The sequence below is a fragment of the Lissotriton helveticus genome, chromosome 5_1 (assembly GCF_964261635.1).
Source record: "Lissotriton helveticus chromosome 5_1, aLisHel1.1, whole genome shotgun sequence".
In the NCBI taxonomy this organism is placed as follows: domain Eukaryota; kingdom Metazoa; phylum Chordata; class Amphibia; order Caudata; family Salamandridae; genus Lissotriton; species Lissotriton helveticus.
Genome location: NC_136065.1, coordinates 2,049,398,029 through 2,049,420,357, shown reverse-complemented (window position 1 = coordinate 2,049,420,357; position 22,329 = coordinate 2,049,398,029). Strand labels below are relative to the sequence as shown.

Genomic DNA, 22,329 nt, shown 5'->3' with positions numbered 1-22,329 from the left:
GCCCTGACATGGGTCCCTTGCTCACTTTGCCACTGGATTCAAGCTAGCTTGGCTGATGAGGGGTGTTACCCCGAAACCGGTCCCATGATGCTTGTTTACGGTCCAGGGAAGACCTGGCATGGCAGTGCGGTCTGAACTGTTCCCATGAGGAACAGGGTCAAGACTGATTTGCATATGGCTGGATCTGAACTGGAGTGGCGAAGTGAGCTAAATAATGATGATGGATTCATCCCAGATCTGTGACTGAGGGCGAGTGTCTGTAAATGTTAGCGCTCCGTCCATCATCTCCTTGGGTTTCCCTAAGTTGGAAGGGCATGCCAAGACGTGGGTCCCTTGCTCTCTTTGCCACTGGATTCAAGCTAGCCTGGCTGATGAGGGGTGTTACTCCGAAACCGGTCCCAGGATTCTTGTTTCCAGTCCAGGGAAGGCCTGGCGTGGCAGTTCGGGCTAGACTGTTCCCATGAGGAATGGGGACAAGACTGATTTGCTTATGGCTGGGTCTGAATTGGGGTGGTGAAGTGAGCTAAAGAACGAGGATGGGTTCCACCCATATCTTTGACTGGGGGTGAGTGTCTGAAAAGTTTCAGCTCTCCGTCCATCATCTTGTGTTTGACCAAGTCTGTGTGTCCTACGTAATCGTCCTGTGTCCCCGTCTTGGAGCAACGGTCAACTGACAACCAGCTCCACTGCTCCAAATGCTCTGAGGGCGTGAGACTTATGCGTGCACGCTCCCCACTGATCACTGACTAGCAGTACTCTCACTATTACCAATATTAGTCCAACGCATTTACCCCATAATGCTTCCCTGCCCCTTGAACCATTATAATACGAACTGTAGCCAAAGGAACCCCGCTGATCTGGGTAATATTATAAACTGTGTCTTCAAAGATGGGTCTCTTGATGTTGTTGCTGAGGATTCTGTTCCTTGGAGTTGTCCTTATCTTGACTGTAGCTCCACGGTCCCAGAGGTCTAGAAGCACACTCAAAATAGATAGTGGAAAAAAAGATTCAGATTTATACTCTTTGTCTTGGTGTAGTGTGAGCTTTATGGAGGAGTCATGGAGTATCATGAGACTGAAAATATCTTTGAAGAAAGACAACTTCCACCAACCATGGTCAACACTAGTTGGCAGGAGTGTGCAAAGCATGTGATCTACAGCAGCACATGCTTCAACATGCCTTTCCCAGGTAGTTGGTGTGCCTGGGAATGATGCCTTGCATGTGATATGGCCTTTGTGTCTCCAAGGGTAATTTACAAAAAACACTGAGACAGCCTTTGCAATAGTGACAGCGACCAAGAAGCGTTGGTAATGGAAGATTTAGAAAGCATTGTTCGCTTTAATACAGAGATATATCTCAGTCCGCACCCAGTGACATACATGGCCATTAACAGTAAACATCTATTGGTTGGGCGGGTAAAATTGTCTTTCTTTACCAGAATGAAATGTTTCTTCTGGAAAGAAAGTTATCTCCCAGAGGATCTGAGGAACCTTTAGAAACCCCAATTCCTACCACAGTAATACATGAAGTTTGTGTTGACAAACTTTCAAGAGAGGTGCAGATTAAGTAATTAGATGGGAACCATCTCACTAAAAATGGCACATGCTAGTTGAAGATAGATTTAACTCCTCTGGAACTAACACATTATGAAAGGTACTGAGGCCGCAGGGGATTTGCATGCACATTTACCATTACATGCTCTAAATCTGCCCCAGTGCCAGGCAATTACAAGGTAAACCCCATGAAGTCAGGAATCGCAACAATTTCCTGGTTGTAACACAACACGGAATTCCCAATTCTCTGTGAGTTAAAGCAAACATTTTCCATCTGCTCTCATCATGAGAATTATATGTTCCTTCTGTTAGAAAGAAAAAACTAGGATTAGGTTTTTAGCTGAAGCCTCATGCCATTTTATAGTGCAAAATTACTGGACAGTAAAATCAGGTCTGGTTACTTAACAACTAGAAAAACCTGGTGTAAATAAATCTAACCACTTATAATCAGGCAGTAGCCTCAGAACAAGATCCCAGTCTTGGGTCCAAATCCTCCTATTTGCTGGTGGGTGCTGGGAAACAGCAAGGAGCAGGAGCTATTCCAAATTGCCATCCAGACCTGTGGTAGAAGCAGCTGGGGTTATTTTTCAAGGTTCAAAGGACAAGATGCAAGAAAAGGATTTGGCCTACCCAGTTGATGTCTCTTAGCCCCTAGACTTCTGGACACAGCATGTGAGCCAATCTAGAGCAGACAAACAGGGTTCTCGCTGAGCCGGTTGTGGGCTAGTGGGATTATTTGTTCGTGTGCTCCCACTTGGCCTTGAGAAGTCAAGGGACACACAATGTTATAGCTACAAATTATTTCCAGTCACTGTGCCAGTGTACAAAAGGTGACAATCAATTATTATCATATAACAAGAGCATTAGTAAAGACCTAATATCTAGTGTGATTATCTCACGTTTTTGAGAAAATATACTTAATTTCCTATGGCCACTATGCACGTCCATGGATATTAGAAGCTTGTCACACACCCCTTCAGACTGCTCTCCAACAATATGTCTCCTCTCAGTCTTACTAGCCAAATCACAAGCTATTTGTGCTGTGCTGCAATTTGCATCAATGCACAGTTCTTGCTTCCCGTGATGCTTGTGGGAGGGAGGTATCGAACTATGCTTGTCTATGGTACAACACTAACAGTAATACATCTGTTTCACAGGTGGTGTATACATACTACTGCTAACAAAAAACATTAATATCAATAAAAACATAAATTGTGGTGTTCAAGAAGATTAGAAACATTGCAATACTATTAGTCAAGTTTTCTGAATCACAGTTTGATTATAACAATGGAAAGTCTATGACATTTGTATTATGGCATCCAACCATGGTTAAAGTCAAAAATGCCATAGACCACAATCCGTGGTAAGAAATGAGATCCTGCTACAGAATGGCTGGTTTGCTCCTTGGGACTTGTAGATTTGCACAGGTTCTTGTACCCAAAATATGGATTGAATATACATGTATGAGCGATTGCCAAAGGGTTATCAAGCCAGCTACAGTACTGAGAGCTAAACTGGCACCACTCTCCAATACCATCAATGATTTATTTTCACCTCAGAAGGAGGTGAGGTGCCATATGACATGGTTGCTTCAGTATCTATTGTATGTAGGTGCTGCTCACCCGTGAGATCCCAGTGTAAGTGTTATGTGTGAAGCTAGCAGACCTCTCAAGCAAGATTTGACATTAAGATGTCAAAAAAGATGCAATCATTCACCACCTTTCTGCTAAGCTCAAAGGAGGACTTCCTATCCATTCAGGTCAGCCACAGTGACCTATCATGCAGCTTCTGAGAGGAAATTTGACACTCCATTCACACTTTATTCAGGCAAAGTACAGGCTGGAGGAAGCTGGAGACAGTGAAAGGGCAAATGTCTTAAAATTACATTCCTTACTATTTAATAAAAATCCAACCTCATCATTGAGTCAGATTTTTGATAACTATTAACCCCTCCCACGCTTGGTACGGAACCGCTCCGTCACGCCCCTCGGGTGGGCTGTGCTGGTGACGGAGCGGTTCCGTCACGGCCGCCGCGCCTGCGCGGTGCTGATTATGCGCCTGCGCGGCGCGTTCTATTGAGCCGCTCCGTCACAAGCACAGCCCACCCGAGGGGCGTGACGGAGCGGTTCCGTCACAAGCGTCGGAGCGCCGCGTGGCCCCCCAACCCCCTTAGCGCTGCGGCGGAATTGCCGCCGCAGCGAAAGGGTTAACATTTGTTTATTTACTAGTCCCATTCCCAGAATACAGCATTAGGAGTTTAATCTGTACTCTGGTTTTCTACATACGACAGCTAGGTCTGTCATAGTGGAAAAAATGCTTTTGGGTACTTGTCACATATCTACATTTCCTATTTGTCAATACCATGTGTTAGTCCTGGCATCATTGGCGTGGTTCTCCCTTCCATTTTTTTGCTGCTACCTCCTGTGTTTTAGCTATGTTTTTGCTGGCCTAGATGCTTTGGGCACTTTGGCACTGCTATTCAGTGCCAAAGTGCAAGTGCTCCCTATTGTAAATTGTTGTAATGGGTTAGTGACTCCATGATTGGCTATTTGATTTACTTGTCAGACCCTAGTATAGTGCACCATGTGTGCCCAGGGCCTGTAAATCACATGCTGCTGGTGGGCTTGCAACACTGGATGTGCCACCCACAGAAGCACCAAATATGGCTCAGGCCTGCCATTGCAGGGCCTGTGTGCAGTCTGGGACTGCCATGTTGACTTGGCAAGTGCACATACTTGACAATCCCTAAGCCTTACCTTTTTGACATATTAGTCACCCCAAGGGCAGGGTGCATTGTATGTAAAAGGTAGGACATGGCCTGATGTGTGTGACATGTTCTGATAGTGAATTACATCCAATTTAGTTTTTCACTATTGCAAGAATACCTGTTCCCATAGGCAAGAATGGGCAGTTTGATTATAACATCTTATAATTCTAACTGACCCAGGGAACAAGGTGCATATTCAGGTTTAGTATGCCTGAACTCAGAATGTTAAAATACATCTTGTAGTGAGGGTGATATTTACATCCTGTGTTTGAAAATACAACTTTAAGAAAGTAATTATTTTCTTGCCTAACCATCCAGTATGTCTCTGCTAGGTTTGACTATTCCAAGTCTGGTTTGTGAGTAAAAGGGTGCTGGAGAGGGCCTTGGCTCCAGCAGTCTGATGGGTCAGGGCTGGTTGAATAGGACCTGCATTGAATAGAGAGTAGGGGGAGGAGATTTACTTTCACTGACCTGAGCCCTCATAGAATAGAGAGTAAGGGGAGGTAATTTCCTTTCAGCTACCTGAGCCAGGTCTGCCTCTCAAACAATGCTGTCTCCACCTTCTGCCAGGAAGCTGCACCCAGGAGGACAGAACTGGTTTTGATTAGGTACAGACACTCTGCCTTCGGAGAACAAAGGATTTTGCAGTATAAATATTGGGGCCCAGACCCCAGAACATTAGATCACTTCTGGGAACTAAAATGAACCCTTTGCCAAGGAGAGAAACCAAGGAAACTGAAGGAGGAGACTGCCCCGGTTCTGTTTGCTGTTTGGGGTTGGCCTGCAGTGGTTACTTATTGCCAAGGGAATGAGAAAAGGAACTTTGTGTGTACTTTTACTATGTTGAGGAAGATTTCCAAGGGCTTGAAGCTGAGCTTGCCTCCTGTTCCTAAGTCTCAGGGACACAAAGACTTCACTACCAGTTCCCCCTGAATTCCCTTGCTGGGAATTCTACCTGCAGTGAGGTGCCTGCTGTTGTTTGGGCCCTCTGAGAGATTACGTGTCGCTGGGAGCTGGAAGCGCGACGCAACGAGGAAAAGCGTGTCGCCGCCGCAGCAGTTGCCATCGCATCGCCGAAGAAGCGTGCCGTCGCATCGCAAACGAAGCGTGTAGCATCACCATTGAAGCATGCCGCTGTCGCATCCCCAGAGAAGCATGTTGCAGGGCCTGTCCCGGCTCCAAAGTTCATCGATTTCAGCGCACCGCCGTCGGGCGTGCACGCATCGCATCCAAGTTGTTGCATCGCATCAAAGACGCCATTTTGTCGCATCTCACCCGAGTGTCGCATTGCTTCGGTGCACCATCTTGTTGCATCGCGCCGGATTACGGTTAGAAACAGAAGCTTCGCCTCCTCTCTGGTAAGGAACAGATGCATCGCCTCCCCTGTGCAGCAGTAAGGAACAGGTGCGCTGCCTCCGCCGAAGCAATGAACAGACGCATCGCCTTCTCTGCGACCCTTGTGTTTTTTTTTGGGTGATGCATCCAAGGTACTTTGAGAGTTAAGTGTTGCATTTTCCATCTACATTGAACCAAGCTATTTCTACCATTTTAAAGTCATATTCTTGATACTGTATTGTGGATTTCTGTTGTTTGGTCTTGTGTTAAGTCTAGTAAAGATTACTTATTTTTCTAAACTGGTGAGGTGCCCATTTATAGTGTTTTCACTGTATTACTGTATGTGCTCACAAATGCTTTACACACTGCCTCTGAGATAAGACTGTCTGCTCGTGCCAAGCTACCAAGGGGGTGAGCAGGGGTTATTCAGGAGTGTATCCCCCGTTCCTTGACTAGAAGCAAGGGTCCCTATTTGGACAAAGGTGTATACCATTGCCAACTAGAGACCCCCATTTCTAACACCATGCACCCTGGTTTGTGGGCTACAAGGCCTGCAAAAAGGAACCTAATATTTCAAAGGGAGGTTTTGACCTGTTAAAGTTTCTTTTGGCTACTTGAATTGCAGTTTTTACACAGTTGCAGTCAGTCTACAATGGTAGGCCTGAAGCCATGTCTTCCGCTGTCGCTTTAGTGAATCACACAATAAGTGCTGCTATCCACTTGTAACATTTTATTTACAGACCATGGGTACGTCTTATACCATATCCCAGGCACTTATAGGTAAGTTAAATACATCAATTAGGCGTATGTCAATTGGACCATGTTTAAAAGGGTAGCACAGGTTAGCAGGTGTAAAGTGCACAGAGTTTTAAAACAAGCAAAAATATAGAATCCAGCACGAGGCGGAAAATCCAGGATGACCAAGCAGAAAACTTGGATTTCCAAAGTAATCTTTCACATCACATCAATTTTAGTATTCAAACGTTGGTCCCCTTGTGAGTACCTAGGATTTTCCGATTCTTGCAGGCTGTGAAATTACTTCAATTTTAAAATGCAAATGTCAATCCCCAGTGACACCCAGTATATTTTGGTACTCTTTGATGTAACAGTATGTCATATATTTCTCAGTTTTAAAGCCAGCATGTAGGAAAGTAGATTGATTGCTATTTTGGGTGGACAGGTGTCCACCTCAAAGGATAAGGCCACCCACCTGCTAGATGCCACAAAAATAGACCTATGCTCAGCCCAGAAAGCGTGACACAGAGCAGTCTGGCTTAAATCAAAGGCAAGTATTTAAGCAGTGCATATACTAGTAGAAAAAGTCAGACAAAACACAATAAAACTCCACAACCAATTTTAAAATAAAGAGAAAGATTTTGTAACAAAATTGATACCAAAATGACATAAATCCAAGAGGGGTACCGGATATATGAATTTGTAAACACGTATTTGCAAATCGCACCATAGATAGCCTATAGAAGTGGTAGATGGGCACCTAAGTGCAAAATTTGAGGCAGATCGCGATGGACAGATATAACTGGATTGGGCCTGATGAAAGTCTGGAAGTCAAAAAGACGTTGTCACTTTTTTGTGAGGAAAAATCCTCACTAAGCGGGCTGCTAATGAAATTGTAGTCTCCGCTGTATAATCGAAGGTGTTGGGTGCCTTGGGTGGGAGAAAGGCGAAATTCAATCAGATGCCATGATACTGCCAGTTAGATACATTTTCCTGCAGCTCTGGAGGAAAACTTTTCAAAAGTTTCCAAACTTTCTACTGTTGCCCAAACAACCATGCAAGCACACTTAGAAGGCCCCTTGTACATTTCGGGAGAGCCCGTAGAGACTCTCAGGGTGGTAGGCAGAGGCCAACAGCACCGTCCAGGTCCAATTAACAATGGGCAGCTGAGCATTTCCAGCATCTTGTTGTGTCTTGCAGCCACATAGAAGGTCGGCGTGATGAACAATGTAAAGGGGCTTATACTGAATACTTTCCCACACCCCCAGCGGGTACAGAGCACACATTAGGACTCGCTTGTTGAGTCCTCTTTAGGCAGCCCAAGGTTCTGAATAGAGAGTTTTGAATTTGTTGCAGCTTATGTGACAAATCTGAAAGAGGTCCCAGGTAGGCACTTCTAGCAATGTTTAGCATGTCACCTACACCCTCTGGGGCACAAACAGATATTAAAGTTAAAGGTCGAAAAAATTGATTGAGAGAAGCCTGACTTGATAATTTTAGGTAAGACCAGGGGGAGCAGGAAGCTGGTGTCTATAAAACCCATAATGGTTGGCACTACCAGTGGAATTAGAAGAGTGGTATTACATGAGCAGTGCAGAGTACAACAGGCAGGAGGGTCGTGAGCAGTGCAGGATTGGAGGCAGGGGGGGATCAGGCAAGTTAGAGGTAGGTATTGATCATCTCCTTTGATGTACAAACTCTGTTAGATGGAACTATTGCAATTGTTAAGGGTATAGTGTGTCCCAGAATAACCTAAACAGAGCTTAGGAGGGGGAGCAAGAGAGATTTAGAGGTGGTGTGGCCAGATTTCTGATTGCTACAGTATCCCTCACATCTGACTCTTTGTTTCTACCATTTCAGGGGAGAGGAAGGTGAGAAATTGAGATGGAGGGAGGCAAAACATGTTGTGCTTGTAACACACACGATAGCCTAAGTCGTGTCTTGCTGCTGCCTTCAGAAGGTGACCCTCAAGGCAGAGAGTAAGGAATCAAAAGAGAGCTGGGAGTGGCTAAGACAGAGGACCAGGAATGAGATGAGACAAACTTTAGGAAGTGAGAATGCAAGTGTGAAACAGTAGTTTCACTTCCGGATTCTATGAATTATGCCTCAGCCATCATCAATGCATGCCCAATTTGCTGGTCTGGGGGTGGTGCGTATGTCACAGAAGTTTTAAAGATGGACAGTGTTTTGTTAATGACATCCTGTAATGATGTTTCCTCCCCAGAAACCTGTGTGCAGCAGGGATGCGCTGAAAGCCCCCCTTTACGTCAATGTCACAGATGTCAGCGAAGTGGTGACAGATCGCTTCTTGTGTACTGGTGGAACAGACCCTCATGTTGACGCGTTCACTTGTAAAGGTGAGTACATCATTAAAGAGGTGTCTCAGTGTGATAAAAGGCCGTTGGATGAGGGACTGTTCTCTGTGACCAAATGTGGGGACAGGATAAGCTGTGTCCATGTGTGAGTAAAGGTGGAGATACAAGAGGCTGGCCCACTATGAGCTTAGGTAGTTACAGGATGAAGGGATGTCCTTCTGTGAGCAAAGGTGAGTATAGGATGAGCGGCTGTGCCTCTGATAGTTACGGTTGGTTGATGAGGTGGTATCCTTCTGCGAGTAAAAGCGGATATGCAACGAGAGGCTACCCATTGTGAGCTACGGTGGGTACAGGATGAAGGGGTTTGCTTATGTAAGTAAAGGTGAGTATAGGATGAGAGCCTGTGCCTCAGGAGTTAAGATGGGTGCAGGATATGGGGCTGTCACTGGGACTAAAGGTGAATACATGATGAGGGTCGCTCTCATGGTAAAGGTGAATACGTCATGAAGAGGATATCCCTTTGTAAGTAAAATCAGGTACAGGATGAGTGGTGGTATAGGATGAGGAGGTTGTCTCTCTGAGAATAAAGGGTGGGTACAGGATGAGTGTCTCCCTCACAGTAAAGGTGAATACATAAAGCACAAAATGGAAGGTCAGGGCACTCAAGGCCTGCACCAGTAAGTATATATGTTTTAAAATATGGCCAAATATGGTAGTGCAAGAGCTAGGAACCTGACCCCCTAGTTCCCACAATTTTGAATGACCAAAAACACAAGATACAGAAAGGCTCAGCACATACCCAAATAGTAAAAGTTAATATCAGTTAAAGTACAACAGTATCAATAGATCGCAGTATCAATATTGGTAGTAATCAGACATAAAGTAATCTCCCAAAGAAATTATTACCAACTCCAAATTCTTATGAGAAAAGTATTCTTTTTTTATTCTTTTTTTGATGATACTTCATTCGATTTCATTAAAAACACAATACAAAATCATAGCCAACGCGGTGCGTTTCGTCTCCACGAGACTTCTTCAGGGCATGTAATAAAGAGTACCACTTTGTTTTCTTTGTGGATTTTTTTTAAATATGTCTCCTCTCCCAAAAGAGTATCGTTGCCCCAAGTTTTGGTAAACGAGAAGAGACGTTCAGTCTGGTGGTCGAATCTGTAGAAATTTGGTCAAGGTGAAAACATCATGAAGAGGGTATCCCTTTGTAAGTAAAAGCAGGGACAGGATGAGAGGTGGTATAGGATGAGGAGGTTGTCTCTCTGAGATTAAAGGGTGGGTACAGGATGAGAGTCTCCCTCAAAGTAAAATTGATAACATCATGAAGAGGGTATCCCTTTGTAAGTAAAAACAGGTACAGGATGAGTGGTGGTATAGGATGAGGAGTCTGTCTCTCTGTGATTAACGATGAGTAAAGGATGAGGGTTTACAGTGGAGACAAATGTCCTCGGCAGGACTTCGGAAAGATTTGCCGCAACCACCCATTAACATTATTTTCTGCCTTCATTTCTGTTTCTCTTGTAGATGTGACAAGCAAGCAAACTGCAGTTGCATCATGTCATTATCGATTTTGCAAAATTAGAGCTGTGCTCTGAAGTCATGACACACCACTGGTCACAAAGTCTGTGCAGTGATCGGGGTGTATGAATGTGTGCATGTAAGTAGTATTTGTATTGCACAAATCTAGCCAAAAAGCAGCACACTGTAGGCAAGCATGCAGTCAATGACAGGTTGGAGAGATAGCTGGATTCTGGTAGCAGGAGGGTACTTTTAATGCACAGTGATGTAGTGTACTTTCAAGATGGGTGTTTTCAACTCTTTTGTAAATGGGAGCAGAGTTTGGGCAGCCTAGATGGATCTGAAGATGTTACTGCAGATCCTGGGTGCATAGATGGAAAGGAATTGCTGGCTGTTTTTTTACACTTCTTAGTCTTCAGTCTGACATTTTCTTGACTAAGGTGTGCCACAAACCACCAGAAACAGTGAGCTTGTTTGCCAGATAAGCAGGGGTGCTGGTGGTTTTGAAGGGGAAACATCATTTACTACGAAGTCTTTACCACGCATGACGTTTAGTACGATTCACTTCCCACGCAAACGTCTTTTCAACGCGGGTGCATTCCACGACCGTCTTCACCACGCAACGTTCTTTCCTTCCAGTCTTCGTTCTCTCGTCCTGCTCGTTCATAATTTAAAAAAAGGAACTATAAAAAACAAGGGGGGCTGAGGGGGCTTGGGGGGCTGGAGGGGTCTGCCCCCCAAAAAATAACAAGCGGATTGAAAAAAAAGAAGAAAACTGACAAAAAAAAAGATATTAAGTGCCTCTGACGATCAAGAAAAGAGCCTCCCCAGCGACGTGACGTGTAGGTCATTATAGTAGTCCTATCTCTATTTTTCAAAACGTTTTTTGACGCTCGTTTCCGTGAAGGGTAGTGGAGAGGTGAGATAAGGATCCAATGTTTATACATAAAAAAATATAATTAAAGCGCATTGTAAATTAAAAATGTTTTTAGAAAAAGGTAATCTGTAGTATTGGTATGTAATAAACATCGATATTTTGCTTTGTTAGGCAGTTTTGTAATAATTTTTAGTAGCCTATCAGTATCATTATGTAAATTTAGAAGAGACGTAGGAGGTTAGTTAACGTAAAATTTGCGGAGTAGAATCCTGCGTTATGAATTGCTGCGTGGTAAAGACACATGCGAAGTAAAATTCGCGTGATAAAGCCATGCGTGGTACAGGTAAGCGTTGTAAAATCATATATTCGTTTTGAAGTTGCCGCAGGCCTTCAAGAACCTATTGGGCTTCATCAGGATGTAATCATATTTCATTAGCTACTAGAAGAGACATACTACAGTGTGTAGGATGGCCTAAGGGAGCCAACTGTGGAATCTGGAAGTCCGTGGTGCACACTGTAACTCCATCCATATGCAAGAGCATGAGGCGAGGGTTTAAACAGCAAATGGTTTCACTTTAAAAAGCTGGTACCAGGCTGTTTTTATTTTTTGTCAGTGTGCTCCTGGAGTGTGATGTTGGTGTCCATGGTGAATCCAAGTGACTTGGCATTCGGTGAAATTTGAGGAAATTTGAGGTACAGAGCTATTAAGGTTAACCCCTCCCATGCTCCTGACGAGCTGAGCTCGTCATGAGCCACGGTTCCTGTGCGCTCATGATGAGCTCAGCTCGTCATGACCGTTAGAACGCTCACACGCGGGGCTAATTCCCCTGCTGTGCTGGGCGTTCTAAGGAACGGGCGTGGTCATGACGAGCTCAGCTCCTCATGAGCACACGAGAACCGTGGCTCATGTCGAGCTGAGCTCGTCATGAGCATGTAGACGATGTGCGCGCCCCCACCCCCCAGCACAGCAGGGGAATCTGCCCCGCAGTGAAGGGGTTATTCTCACTGCGAAAGATTTGAACTATTTCTTCCTTCTTTTTCTTGGCAAATAAAAGGATTGCTGCCTTGGTGGTGGTTTAGCTTCAGGTAGGTGCTAACATCCAGTCTGCGTGAGGTGCAGAACGTTTTTGACGGTTTGGATGTCTGGAACAGAAGGGTTTCAAGTAGAGATGTCTATCATCCGCATATTGGTGAATTGTGTTGCTGTTTTCTTTGAGTAGAACCCCAATCGGCTCCATGCAGAGGTTGAAGATGACAGGGCATAGTATGGAACCCTGGGAGTGTCCACCAGTTATGGGGATATTGGGTTCTGGAGATACCTATGTGAACAACTGGTGTTGGTTGGAAAGGGAGGAGAAGAACCAGTGAAGGACATTGCCAGTGACTCCAATTGAAGACTCTAGAGCAGTGGTTTTTAAAAATGTTCCTTATTTAGACTCCCACTTAATCATTATTGGAATCCGGGCACCCTCACTGACTCATTAGTGGAATCTGGGGTCCCGAGCCTAAGCAATTTGGATGATTTGATCCACAAAACGATACACTAAAATACATAAACACAAATTAATCAAACAAATATGCACATAAAGAAGTGTTTTATTTAATTCACAAACAGATTCGTTACAAATCTAAATTTAAGGTTGGAGCTTTTCTTAATTTAATTGGGGCCAGCCATTGCCCATAACATACTCTATTTGTAGCACTTGCACTGCTCCCACACATTAATCTGAGAATACCCACTTAATTTTAAGTCACCAATTTCAAATTCCTAAACATATACAGGAAGTTTTAACATTTCCAACTTTGCTTCTTTATTTATGTACACTTTATTAATCTGTTATATTGTCTAACTTTCTGAGCAGTCGGGGAACCCCCTGATTAGGTCTTGCGGATCACAGGGTAACAAGCTCTAGGGTATAGTTACGGGTAGGATGGTCAACTAAGCAGACGGTGGAGAAGAAATCCAGCAGTGTTGTACGGAAAAGCCATTTTTATTTGTGTTAAGAAAGATGTGGTCTACAGTGTGCAATATAGCACTATTAGCTGTACAGCATGATCCAAAACAAAACTGGTAATTGTGCAGGTTGCTACAAAATTATAGTCTAGGGCTTTTTACCACTATACTTCTACTGGCTCTCCTTTGTGTCAACTATGTTCATCATGTTTGGGACATGAATGAAGGACATCTTTTGTGTGCTTGTGTGGGTAGGAGAATGTGTAGGTCAAATGTGGACTGGTGAATGGCAGGGTCCTTGCAGAAATGGTGGGCTTCTTGGTAATGGGCATTTAGATTGTAAAGTGGTGATTTAATCTAGAACGAAGGTACTACTTTAAATGTCTTTTGACTGTAGTGTTGATTAAGACCTTTTTCAAATTTCTTAAACATTAACTGAATCCATGTTTTAGAAGGTTATTACTTGATAAACTCAGTGAGCAATAAGTATTATTTATACTCATTTTTATAACAAAAGCTCCTAAATAGCCAAAAATGTGCTCTATTATCACTTTTTATATTTAGTTTTATTGTTTTCACATCAATTACAAATCACAACCTTTAGTAATGCACAGCATAAGAAGAAACAGTAGCAGGAGCCAATATTAATTTCTTCCACGTAGCTAAGCTTTAATTTGTATATTTTTAAATCTTGGTGGATAGGTTTCCACTATATAAAATCGAAAATGTTGGCATTATCAGTGAAATAGGAGAGGGTTATTACAAGAGCAATGCAAAGTACAATTGATTGAAAAGAGTGCGTTAATCAATGGAGGGTCAAGTGTGCAAAGCAGAATTCCGGGGAGGTTGGGGACTTGTCCCAGTGGATGGGTCATGGATGCTGCAACGAGTCCAAAGTGTTTGGGACTGCACAGTGTCAAGGGCATGGTTAATACTGCATGTTGAAGAGAGCGGAGAGCATTGCAGAGTCTGGGATGAGGGCCCGCATCTGATCTAGAGAGAGAAGCTTAGAGTCAAGGTGAAGCTATGGAGGATCTGGGATGAACTGACAGTATCTGTGAGGTGCTTCACAGGGTGAGAGCTGCATCTGGTCCAGACTCCCCCAAAACATGCTATGGGCCTGGTTATGATTTTTTTCACTCTGGGGACCATCGTGACTTCTGCGGTGTAGGCAGTTGGACAGCCTGATTATGAGTTTGGCGGTCGGACCACCGTAAGACCTCCGCCACCACCAGGATCCTGGATCCTGCAGTGGTGGGGAAGGCGAGGGGATTGGAGGTAGGGAGATTAAAAGCTGTGCCAATTATGAGTTGCATTTCCACTGACCTTTTTATGGCGGGAACCCAGTCATGAAAAGGTCAGTGGAAAGGCATGGAAGGTGCCCCAAAATGGGCCCCCCCCGGGTGCTGATTTGGCATTGTGGCTAGGGGCACATATTGTGCACCCCTATGCCTGCACTGTTGTGCGTGCAATGTGAGCCGTGGTATGCCGCAGCCTCAAGAGTGCAGGCCCGGTGGTTTACTTGTAATGTGGTGGTCGGGATGCCGCCAGTTTGACGGCATTCTTCTGACCGTTGCAACGGCGGTCCGTCTGTTGGACCACCACAATCATAATTAGGCTCAATGTCTCTCTCCTTACTTCAAGCAACACCCAGGCTGCGGCAGCCCTGTGTTAGCAATACCCACCCAGGGGTGAGGAGAGTTTCCAGAGTGGTTGCAAGCTCCATCCATTACCTGCACTATGCTCTGGAATCCATGTGATGCTGTCACAACTCACAGCATCACTTACAGCTAGAGCAACACTCATATTTCCTGTGCTAGCCAAAGCTCTGGCCACTTCCACAAGTTAGCAAAGTTTATTTGCAAACAGTGGATTAGTGCAGCTCCTTTGCTGTTATCGGATGCAACCAACGATTAGCGATATTTATCGCTAACTAGGCGTAGCAACACAAATTTTTTATCCCTAAGCATCGCCGGAAATTATCGTTGAGATGATGTGCTATTAGCAACGTTTATCTCCAAAGCGATACATTTTCCGGCGATAGCATGAATATCGCTGAGAATACAGCAATATTCACGCATTAGCGACAAAATGCTCTTAGCCATGTTATCCACCTCCCATTGGATAACATGGCTAAGATCTGGTCAGAGCAGGCGTTAGTTTTTGGCGATAGCGGCAATATTTCCATCGCTACGCCTGCCTTGCTAATAGGCGATAGCGACGTTAGCAACTGCTTTCAGTCGCTAACAGGTTGGGTACGCCCACTTTGCATGTCATTAGCGATAAATATCGCTGACATGCAAAGCGGGACCCAAGCCGCTCGCTATTGCCTAAAGCTGTCGCTAACTGCTGTTAGCGACAGCTTGCTGATAGAGCGATAGAATTATCTCCGCTTAACGGCCGAAAAAGGCCGCAAAATCGGCGATAATTGCCTATCACCCTGCTTGGTAATATGCCCAGCAGTTTCTGCTGTGAGGGTTAGTCAGCAAGTCTGAAAATCCTGTCACAGATTGATCAAGTTTCCTGCCTTTCCTGACATGCCTATTAAAGAAAGAATCTCGGACATTAATGACCATGTAGCAGCTCCAAGAATACTAGCAGAATCATGTGTGCTAAAGGAAAGTACTGTTCAGTATCTACGGGACCAAACTGTTTTTAACTACTCTTGTAAAAAGACACTAAAACAGCTCCTTTGATTTGAGTGCAATGGTATAGTGTGTTCCAGAATAGACGCAAACGAGCTTAGGAGAGGTGATGCTACATTGACTCATGAACACGTGCATGCATCATTTATACATAGCCTCATTGACTGAACATAAAGCAGGAGGGGAGAACAGACTGATAAATGGTAGCCAACATCTGTGCATGTCCTGCAATTCACAAGTAATGTAACAAGGAAGTATTTAAAGATAGGTTGTATGACCGATGTCCCGATTATGTCAGTAGATGCTGTTGGGGGATACAGCTAATGCTGATATTGTGGGATAATTCAAGGAAGAACCTAAAGGTAGGATGGAGTGGTGGGGAGCTGGTGCCATGATTATGTCAGTAGATGCTGTTGGGGGATATAGCTAATGCTGATATTGTGGGATAATTCAAGGAAGAACATAAAGGTAGGTTGGGGTGGTGGGGAGCTGGTGCCGTGAGAATGTCAGTAGTTGCTGTTGGAAGATCCATCTCGTACAATGATATTAATGACCTCAAGGAAGTATTTATAATGAGGTTGCAACATAATTTGAACATAAGATCGTTTTGACTGGGGATGCTGTACCTGTTCAGCACATGTTCAGAACCGCTTTTCTTGATAGTGTGGAAAGGGTGGAGTTATTGCTTCATTCAAAAAAGGGGGGCTTTTTAATTAATCCAACTTCATTTCACTTTATCCTAAACGAAGGACTGAAGCTCCGGAAGACTAAATAGGTATGCACCCATGAGTTTCAAAAATACTGCTCCAGATTCCAACAGCATAATGAGCATTTCAATGAAAACACTGAAATCTGTGAGCTAAGGATAAAAAATATATAGTGATTATATGGGCACCAGTGAAAAGCACCAGTTGTCAAAATAGTTTTGTGATATATATTTGTGGAAACACATTCATATGTTATTTTACCTGCATTTGTATATCGCTTTTCTACTGTTTGTATGGTTCCGATGCACATTTGCAGTCTAGGTTCTGTTTAGAGATCTGTTGTGGTGATAACAATTAGCCAACTGTCAATCAATCAATCAAGTCGTACTTGTATAGCGTGGCTACTCATCCCGGGGGTATCCAGGCGCTGTGCTGCAGGGATCAGTCGGAGAGCCAGGCCTTGATTCCCTTCCTGAAGTGGTTCAGTGACGGTACCGTGCAGAGAAGGGGGAAAGGGGGAAGGTGTTACAGGCTTTGGCGGCAAGGTGGGAGAAAGAGCGTTCTCCAGAGCTGCAGAAGCGGGTACGAGGTGTCTGAGCGAGGGCGAGATGTGCGGAGCGGACATTTCTGGTTGGTTGGTGGAAGAGCAGGCGGTGGTTCATGTAAGCTGGTCCTTGGTTGTGGCGGACATTGGGGGCATGGGCCAGAAGCTTGAAATAGCAGCTCTTCAGGACGGGCAGCCAGTGGAGGTCCTTCTTGTGCTGGGTGATGTGTGTCCTCTTGGGCAGGTTGAGGATCAGTCTGGCTGCTGGATTCTGCATTGTCTGGAGTCTTTCCATGAGTTTGGTGGTGGTGCCTGCATAGAGTGCATTGTAGTAGTCAAGTCGGCTGGTGATAAGGGCCTGTGTCACATTTTTCCTTGTGTTGATGGGGAGCCATCTGAAGACTTTGAAGAGCATGCAGATCGTGTGGAAGCAGGCTGAGGAACCAGTGTTGACTTGACTTTTCATGGAAAGTTTGCTGTCCAGGATGGTGCTGAGGTTGTGGGCTTGGCCTTTCGGCGTGGGGGTGGGTCCGTGCTCTGCTGGCCACCATGAGTCATTCCAGAGGACGGTGTATCTGCCAAAGATCAGATCTTCCATTTTGTTCTTGTTGAGTTTCTAGCAGTTGTCTTTCATCTATGCTGCAAAGTTCTTCATGCAATAGTGGAAGTTGGTCTTCGTCAAGGTGGGGTGCGCTGAGAGCGGAGGACAAACTGTATCATTGGCGCAGAAGATGATGTTGATGTTGCACGATCTGTCGGTGTCTGCGAGTTGTGTCATGTATCTGTTGAAAACTGTTGAACTGAGGGATGAGCCATAGGGTGCGCCACTGATGGTGTGCTTGAGTTGCAAGGTGAACAGAGGGAAGCGGAGTCTCTGGGTGGGTTGTGTGAGGAAGGATGCTATCCATCTGAGCGCATCATCTGTGATTCCAATCTGGCATAATCGATCGATGAATGTGTGGTGGGAGACCATGTCAAAAGCTGCAGAGAGGTCCAGGAGGAATAGGTTAGCTGATTCTCCTGTGTCGAGTAGTGTGCGGTGTCGTCTGTGGCGGCGATCAGGGCTTTCTCGGTGTTGTGGTTGTTCTGAAACCTGACTGGGAGGGGTCCAGCAGTTTGTTTCTCTCCAGATGATCGGCAAGTAGATGGCCTTCTCTAGGACTTTGGCAGAGAATAGGAGAAGGGAGATTAGACAATAGTTTTGGAGCTTGCTGAGGTCTGCTGAAGGTTTCTTGAGGAGGGGTCTAACCACTGCGTGTTTCCATGTGTTGGGAAAGGTGGCTGCTGTTATGGAGGCGTTAAGGATGGTGGTGAGCTGGTGGCTGATCTCGTCTCTTCCGAGGCTGAAAAGTATATGGGGACATGGGTCGGTGGATGTTCCCGAGTGGATTAAGTTCCTCAGAGTGGTTGTGGTCAGTGTGTGCGGACTTGTTCCCATGTGGTGAGCAGGTGATTTTTGGTTGATAGGTTGCTGAAGAGGTTGAAGGGTCAGGGATCAAAATTTCTATAAAGGGTCGCTATCTTGTTGTGCAAGTGGTCGACAAGGGCATCACAGTTCCTGAGAGAATTTGATTGAGTTTTTTTGGTTTACAAGCAGGTACATTTTCTGCTGGTGAAGAGTTCCTTGGTTTAATTGGCACTGATCTCGATCCAGTGGGTCAGGGTCTCCATTTTTGTTGCTATCAGCTGGCGGTGGTAGTCGCTGAGGGCTGATTTGTAGGTGGCTCAGTCGGTGTGGGTCCTGCTCAGGCACCATCTTCTTTCCAGTTGTTTGATCCTGCGTTTTTTGCGCTGAGTTCTAGCGTGTACCAGCTGGCTCGTTTGGTTGGCTGTTTGGCTGGTTTGGTGGTGGTGACTTGGTCGGCGGCATTGGTGATCCAGGCGTTGAAGTTGTCTACTGTCTGGTCCAGGCTGTTTGTGATGTTGGGCTGTGCAGTGAAGAGGTCCATTGCTGCTGAGTGACCTTGGTCCAGCTGCAGTAGGGGGTGTTGTGTTGGTTGGGAGCGGTGCAGGGAGGAACGGTGAGGGAGAAGTGTACGATGAAGTGGTCCGTCCAGGTGAGTTCCGAGGTGTGGCTGTATCTAATTCTGTTGCTGGACATAAAAATGGGGTCTGGTCTGTGTCCTGTTATGTGTGTGGGTTCGGTGACCATTTGCTTGAGGCCGATGTTATCAATTCTTTCCAGGAGGTTGGTGGAGTTGATGACGTAGGAGTCATCCAGGTGGAAGTTGAGGTCTCCCAGAATGACTCGTTGAACAGATTCAATGGCGAGCGGGGTGATGAATTAAGCAATGGCCTTGCTGAGGCAGGTTCGTGGTCCAGGTGGGTTGTATTTATGGGTGCCTTTGATGGTGGCTTTGGTATCGGTGCAAAGCTGAAAGTTCATGTGTTCCATGATTGGCATTGTATTTGTCATTGGCAATGGTGATGGTGCAGGTGATTGATTCCTTGTGTGCGTTGGTGAAGTCACCTCCGTGCCTGTTGGTGTGCTCATGGTGTTTCATCTTGTAGCTACTAGTAGTTGTCATGGCGATGTCTGGGGCCGATGCGGGGGATGAGCCTGGTCTCTGTAATGAAGGTCATGACGGGGCGAGGATGGGGATGGTGTCCCAGATTTCTATATCTTGTTTGCAGAGCGATCTGGCGTTGATCAGGATGCAGTTGAGTTGCTCCGTCGGTGGGGTTATTGACATCTGACTCTGGCATGGCGCTTTTTGATGTGGTGTTGGTCAGTGCTGGGGTGGAGGTGAATCGGCAGTGGACAGGTGAATGTTCCTGCTGTGGAGCACCGGATGCAAGGCAGCAATTGTTGTTGTGTGCGGGGTCAATAAGCCAAAACTGGACGTCTTTGATACCTGCATCATAGCAGCTGTATTGTAAAAGCAAACGTCATGATGAGTTTTATAAACTTGGAACAGAAGACTTTCTGATGTGCCCAAAAAGAACATGTGACCAAGCTACGGAGTGCAGTATAGGTCACCAGACTTACCTTTGATTTATTGAGCTGAAACAGTTTTATTCTCAGGGTATGCCGGCATACGCTTTAAAAAGCTAACATTTGGTCAGGTTTCAAATGTTCCAATAATCCAAGATGATTTAGACTGCATTATATAATATACACATGTTCTTGTTCGTTCATATTCCCTGTCTTGCAGGTGACTCTGGAGGGCCCCTGGTTATAAATCACAGGCAGCGATATATTCAGGTTGGTCTTTTAACACTGTACTGTTTTGCACCATTTTGCAAATGTTGCATTAAGTTTTGATTACTATGTAAAATGAGCATTTTGGCGGGCTATTCAAAAATAGAGAGGATTATCCAGTGGGCTTACACATCGCTCTTCCCACATGACACCTATAATAGTCCAGTGATTTTATGGCCATGCAGCTATAGAAAATTCACAACAACTTACTCTAATGGTGAGTCAGGTGGTCTTAATCCTTGTCCTCCCACCTCCTCAACTGATTGGGGTTTCTACTCCAATTTTTAGAATGTATCTTCATGTTTAAGGTTCTTCTGCCTCTCTCCCAAAACATTCAGTGCTTCACCATCTACTTCCCTTCATTTTGTTAGTATTTTAAACTATGAGATGGCCTGGTACCTGTCACAAAAAATGGATACAGACCAATAATTGGGACCATCGTAGCAAATTCAAGGTAGTTGCTTTCTTTTCTGTTGCCGAGGTGTACTTGAGGAAATATTACCCCACTAGTAGTCCATAAGAATGAAAACTGACATGGCACTAGACAGTACCGCCCTGGTTACAGAAGAGCTACTCCACCTCAAAAACAGAGCATGCTTGATACTTCTGTGAATGCACTGTCTAGTTCTATTTGGCTCATATAGACACAGCCCTTCCCCTCCAGCCACCCTACATCGCCTAAAAGGAAATCTTCCCCTCAAATCCTCAAATGGGGAAATGTCTGTCAGTTTAGGCTCGAAACCCCCAGTTTCAAGACATACCAGTTTCGTGACCTGTCTCTCCTTAAAAGAACCCTCAGCAAATCTTATACCATAATTGGATCCTATTCTATGGAAAGTGGAGGGGCCTCCATAAGTACAGAATTTGTTAGAATACCCCTCCAGCGAGCTCACCAGTCATGCTTTAGACCAGGCCTCGAGGTTACCCTACAATTAGCAGATATTGTGCTTTGTACCAACCAAGCCTGGTTGCCCTGTGATGGTGAATATTTATAGAATGGACAGTTATTTCTAAGGAATCCTCATGAACTAAGGAAGACTGGATATTTGAGTAAATAGACGTGAACATATTAGCTGGATTTGAGATGGATGTTAATCATTTTCTAGATCTTGTAAATTTTACAGGAGTGTAACCCATAGACCAGTTCAGGACAGGGTAAGTAAGGTGCATTAGAAAACAATGTCCTGATAGGTAAGAATGCGTAGACAATTAGTTGTGCATGCATACAGCATTACTTGCAAGGAAAGAAGGAGACACTACATCACTTTAGAAAAAAGATAGTTAATCATCTTTATATAGTAACGTGTTATGGTCGGAGGATATACAGTTGAAAGCAGCACTGCATAAATAAATTAATGACAACCATAAAAACACTTGGTGCTAAAAGTGATTGTGATAAGGGTGGCGACGCAAGTGAAGAAGTGAACAGCGAGAACGGCGCACTGTGACAGAGCGCAGATAATTTACAGTGAGTGGCTCCAAGGCAAGTGACAACGTGATATCACAATACATAAATTTTCAATTGGTTGTAGAGCCACAGCGGAAAGGTACGCCTATTATTATGCTGTTAGGTCGACGGCGTTTCGATCCATATAAGTTTAGATCGTCATCAGGACTGGGTTGTCTGGATTGGGGCGTGCTTGATTCAGATCTGTACAATGGGAAGTGCATTAGGAATTCCCAAGGGAATCTCGGCGTGGGGATTTACTCCCGAGGCAACACGCTGATTTAATCAGATGGCTTGCTGACAACACGGCCGATCACTGACGGCCGCGTCAAATCCGACCTAGTCAGTGCACCCTTGCAGACCTTGGATCACCTCGCTTGGCGATCTACATTATTCTTCAGGCTGCCCACACTGGATCCTTGGGAATTCCTAATGCACTTCCCATTGTACAGATCTGAATCAAGCACGCCCCAATCCAGACAACCCAGTCCTGATGACGATCTAAACTTATATGGATCGAAACGCCGTCGACCTAACAGCATAATAATAGGCGTACCTTTCCGCTGTGGCTCCACAACCAATTGAAAATTTATGTATTGTGATATCACGTTGTCACTTGCCTCGGAGCCACTCACTGTAAATTATCTGCACTCTGTCACAGTGCGCCGTTCTCGCTGTTCACTTCTTCACTTGCGTTGCCACCCTTATCACAATCACTTTT

At 44.9% G+C, this 22,329-nt stretch overlaps 1 protein-coding gene across 2 annotated transcripts in view; it reads left to right on the top strand.

Annotated features, from left to right (window-relative positions):
- LOC144756261 (complement factor B-like) overlaps window positions 1-22,329 on the top strand; it is a 457,893-nt gene that overhangs the window by 346,703 nt on the left and 88,861 nt on the right. For both annotated transcript variants that reach the window (XM_078645906.1, XM_078645904.1), the window contains exons 16-17: window positions 8,615-8,747; window positions 20,115-20,164. In XM_078645906.1, the coding sequence (XP_078502032.1) occupies window positions 8,615-8,747; window positions 20,115-20,164 (183 nt within the window). The remainder of the gene's footprint in view (window positions 1-8,614; window positions 8,748-20,114; window positions 20,165-22,329) is intronic.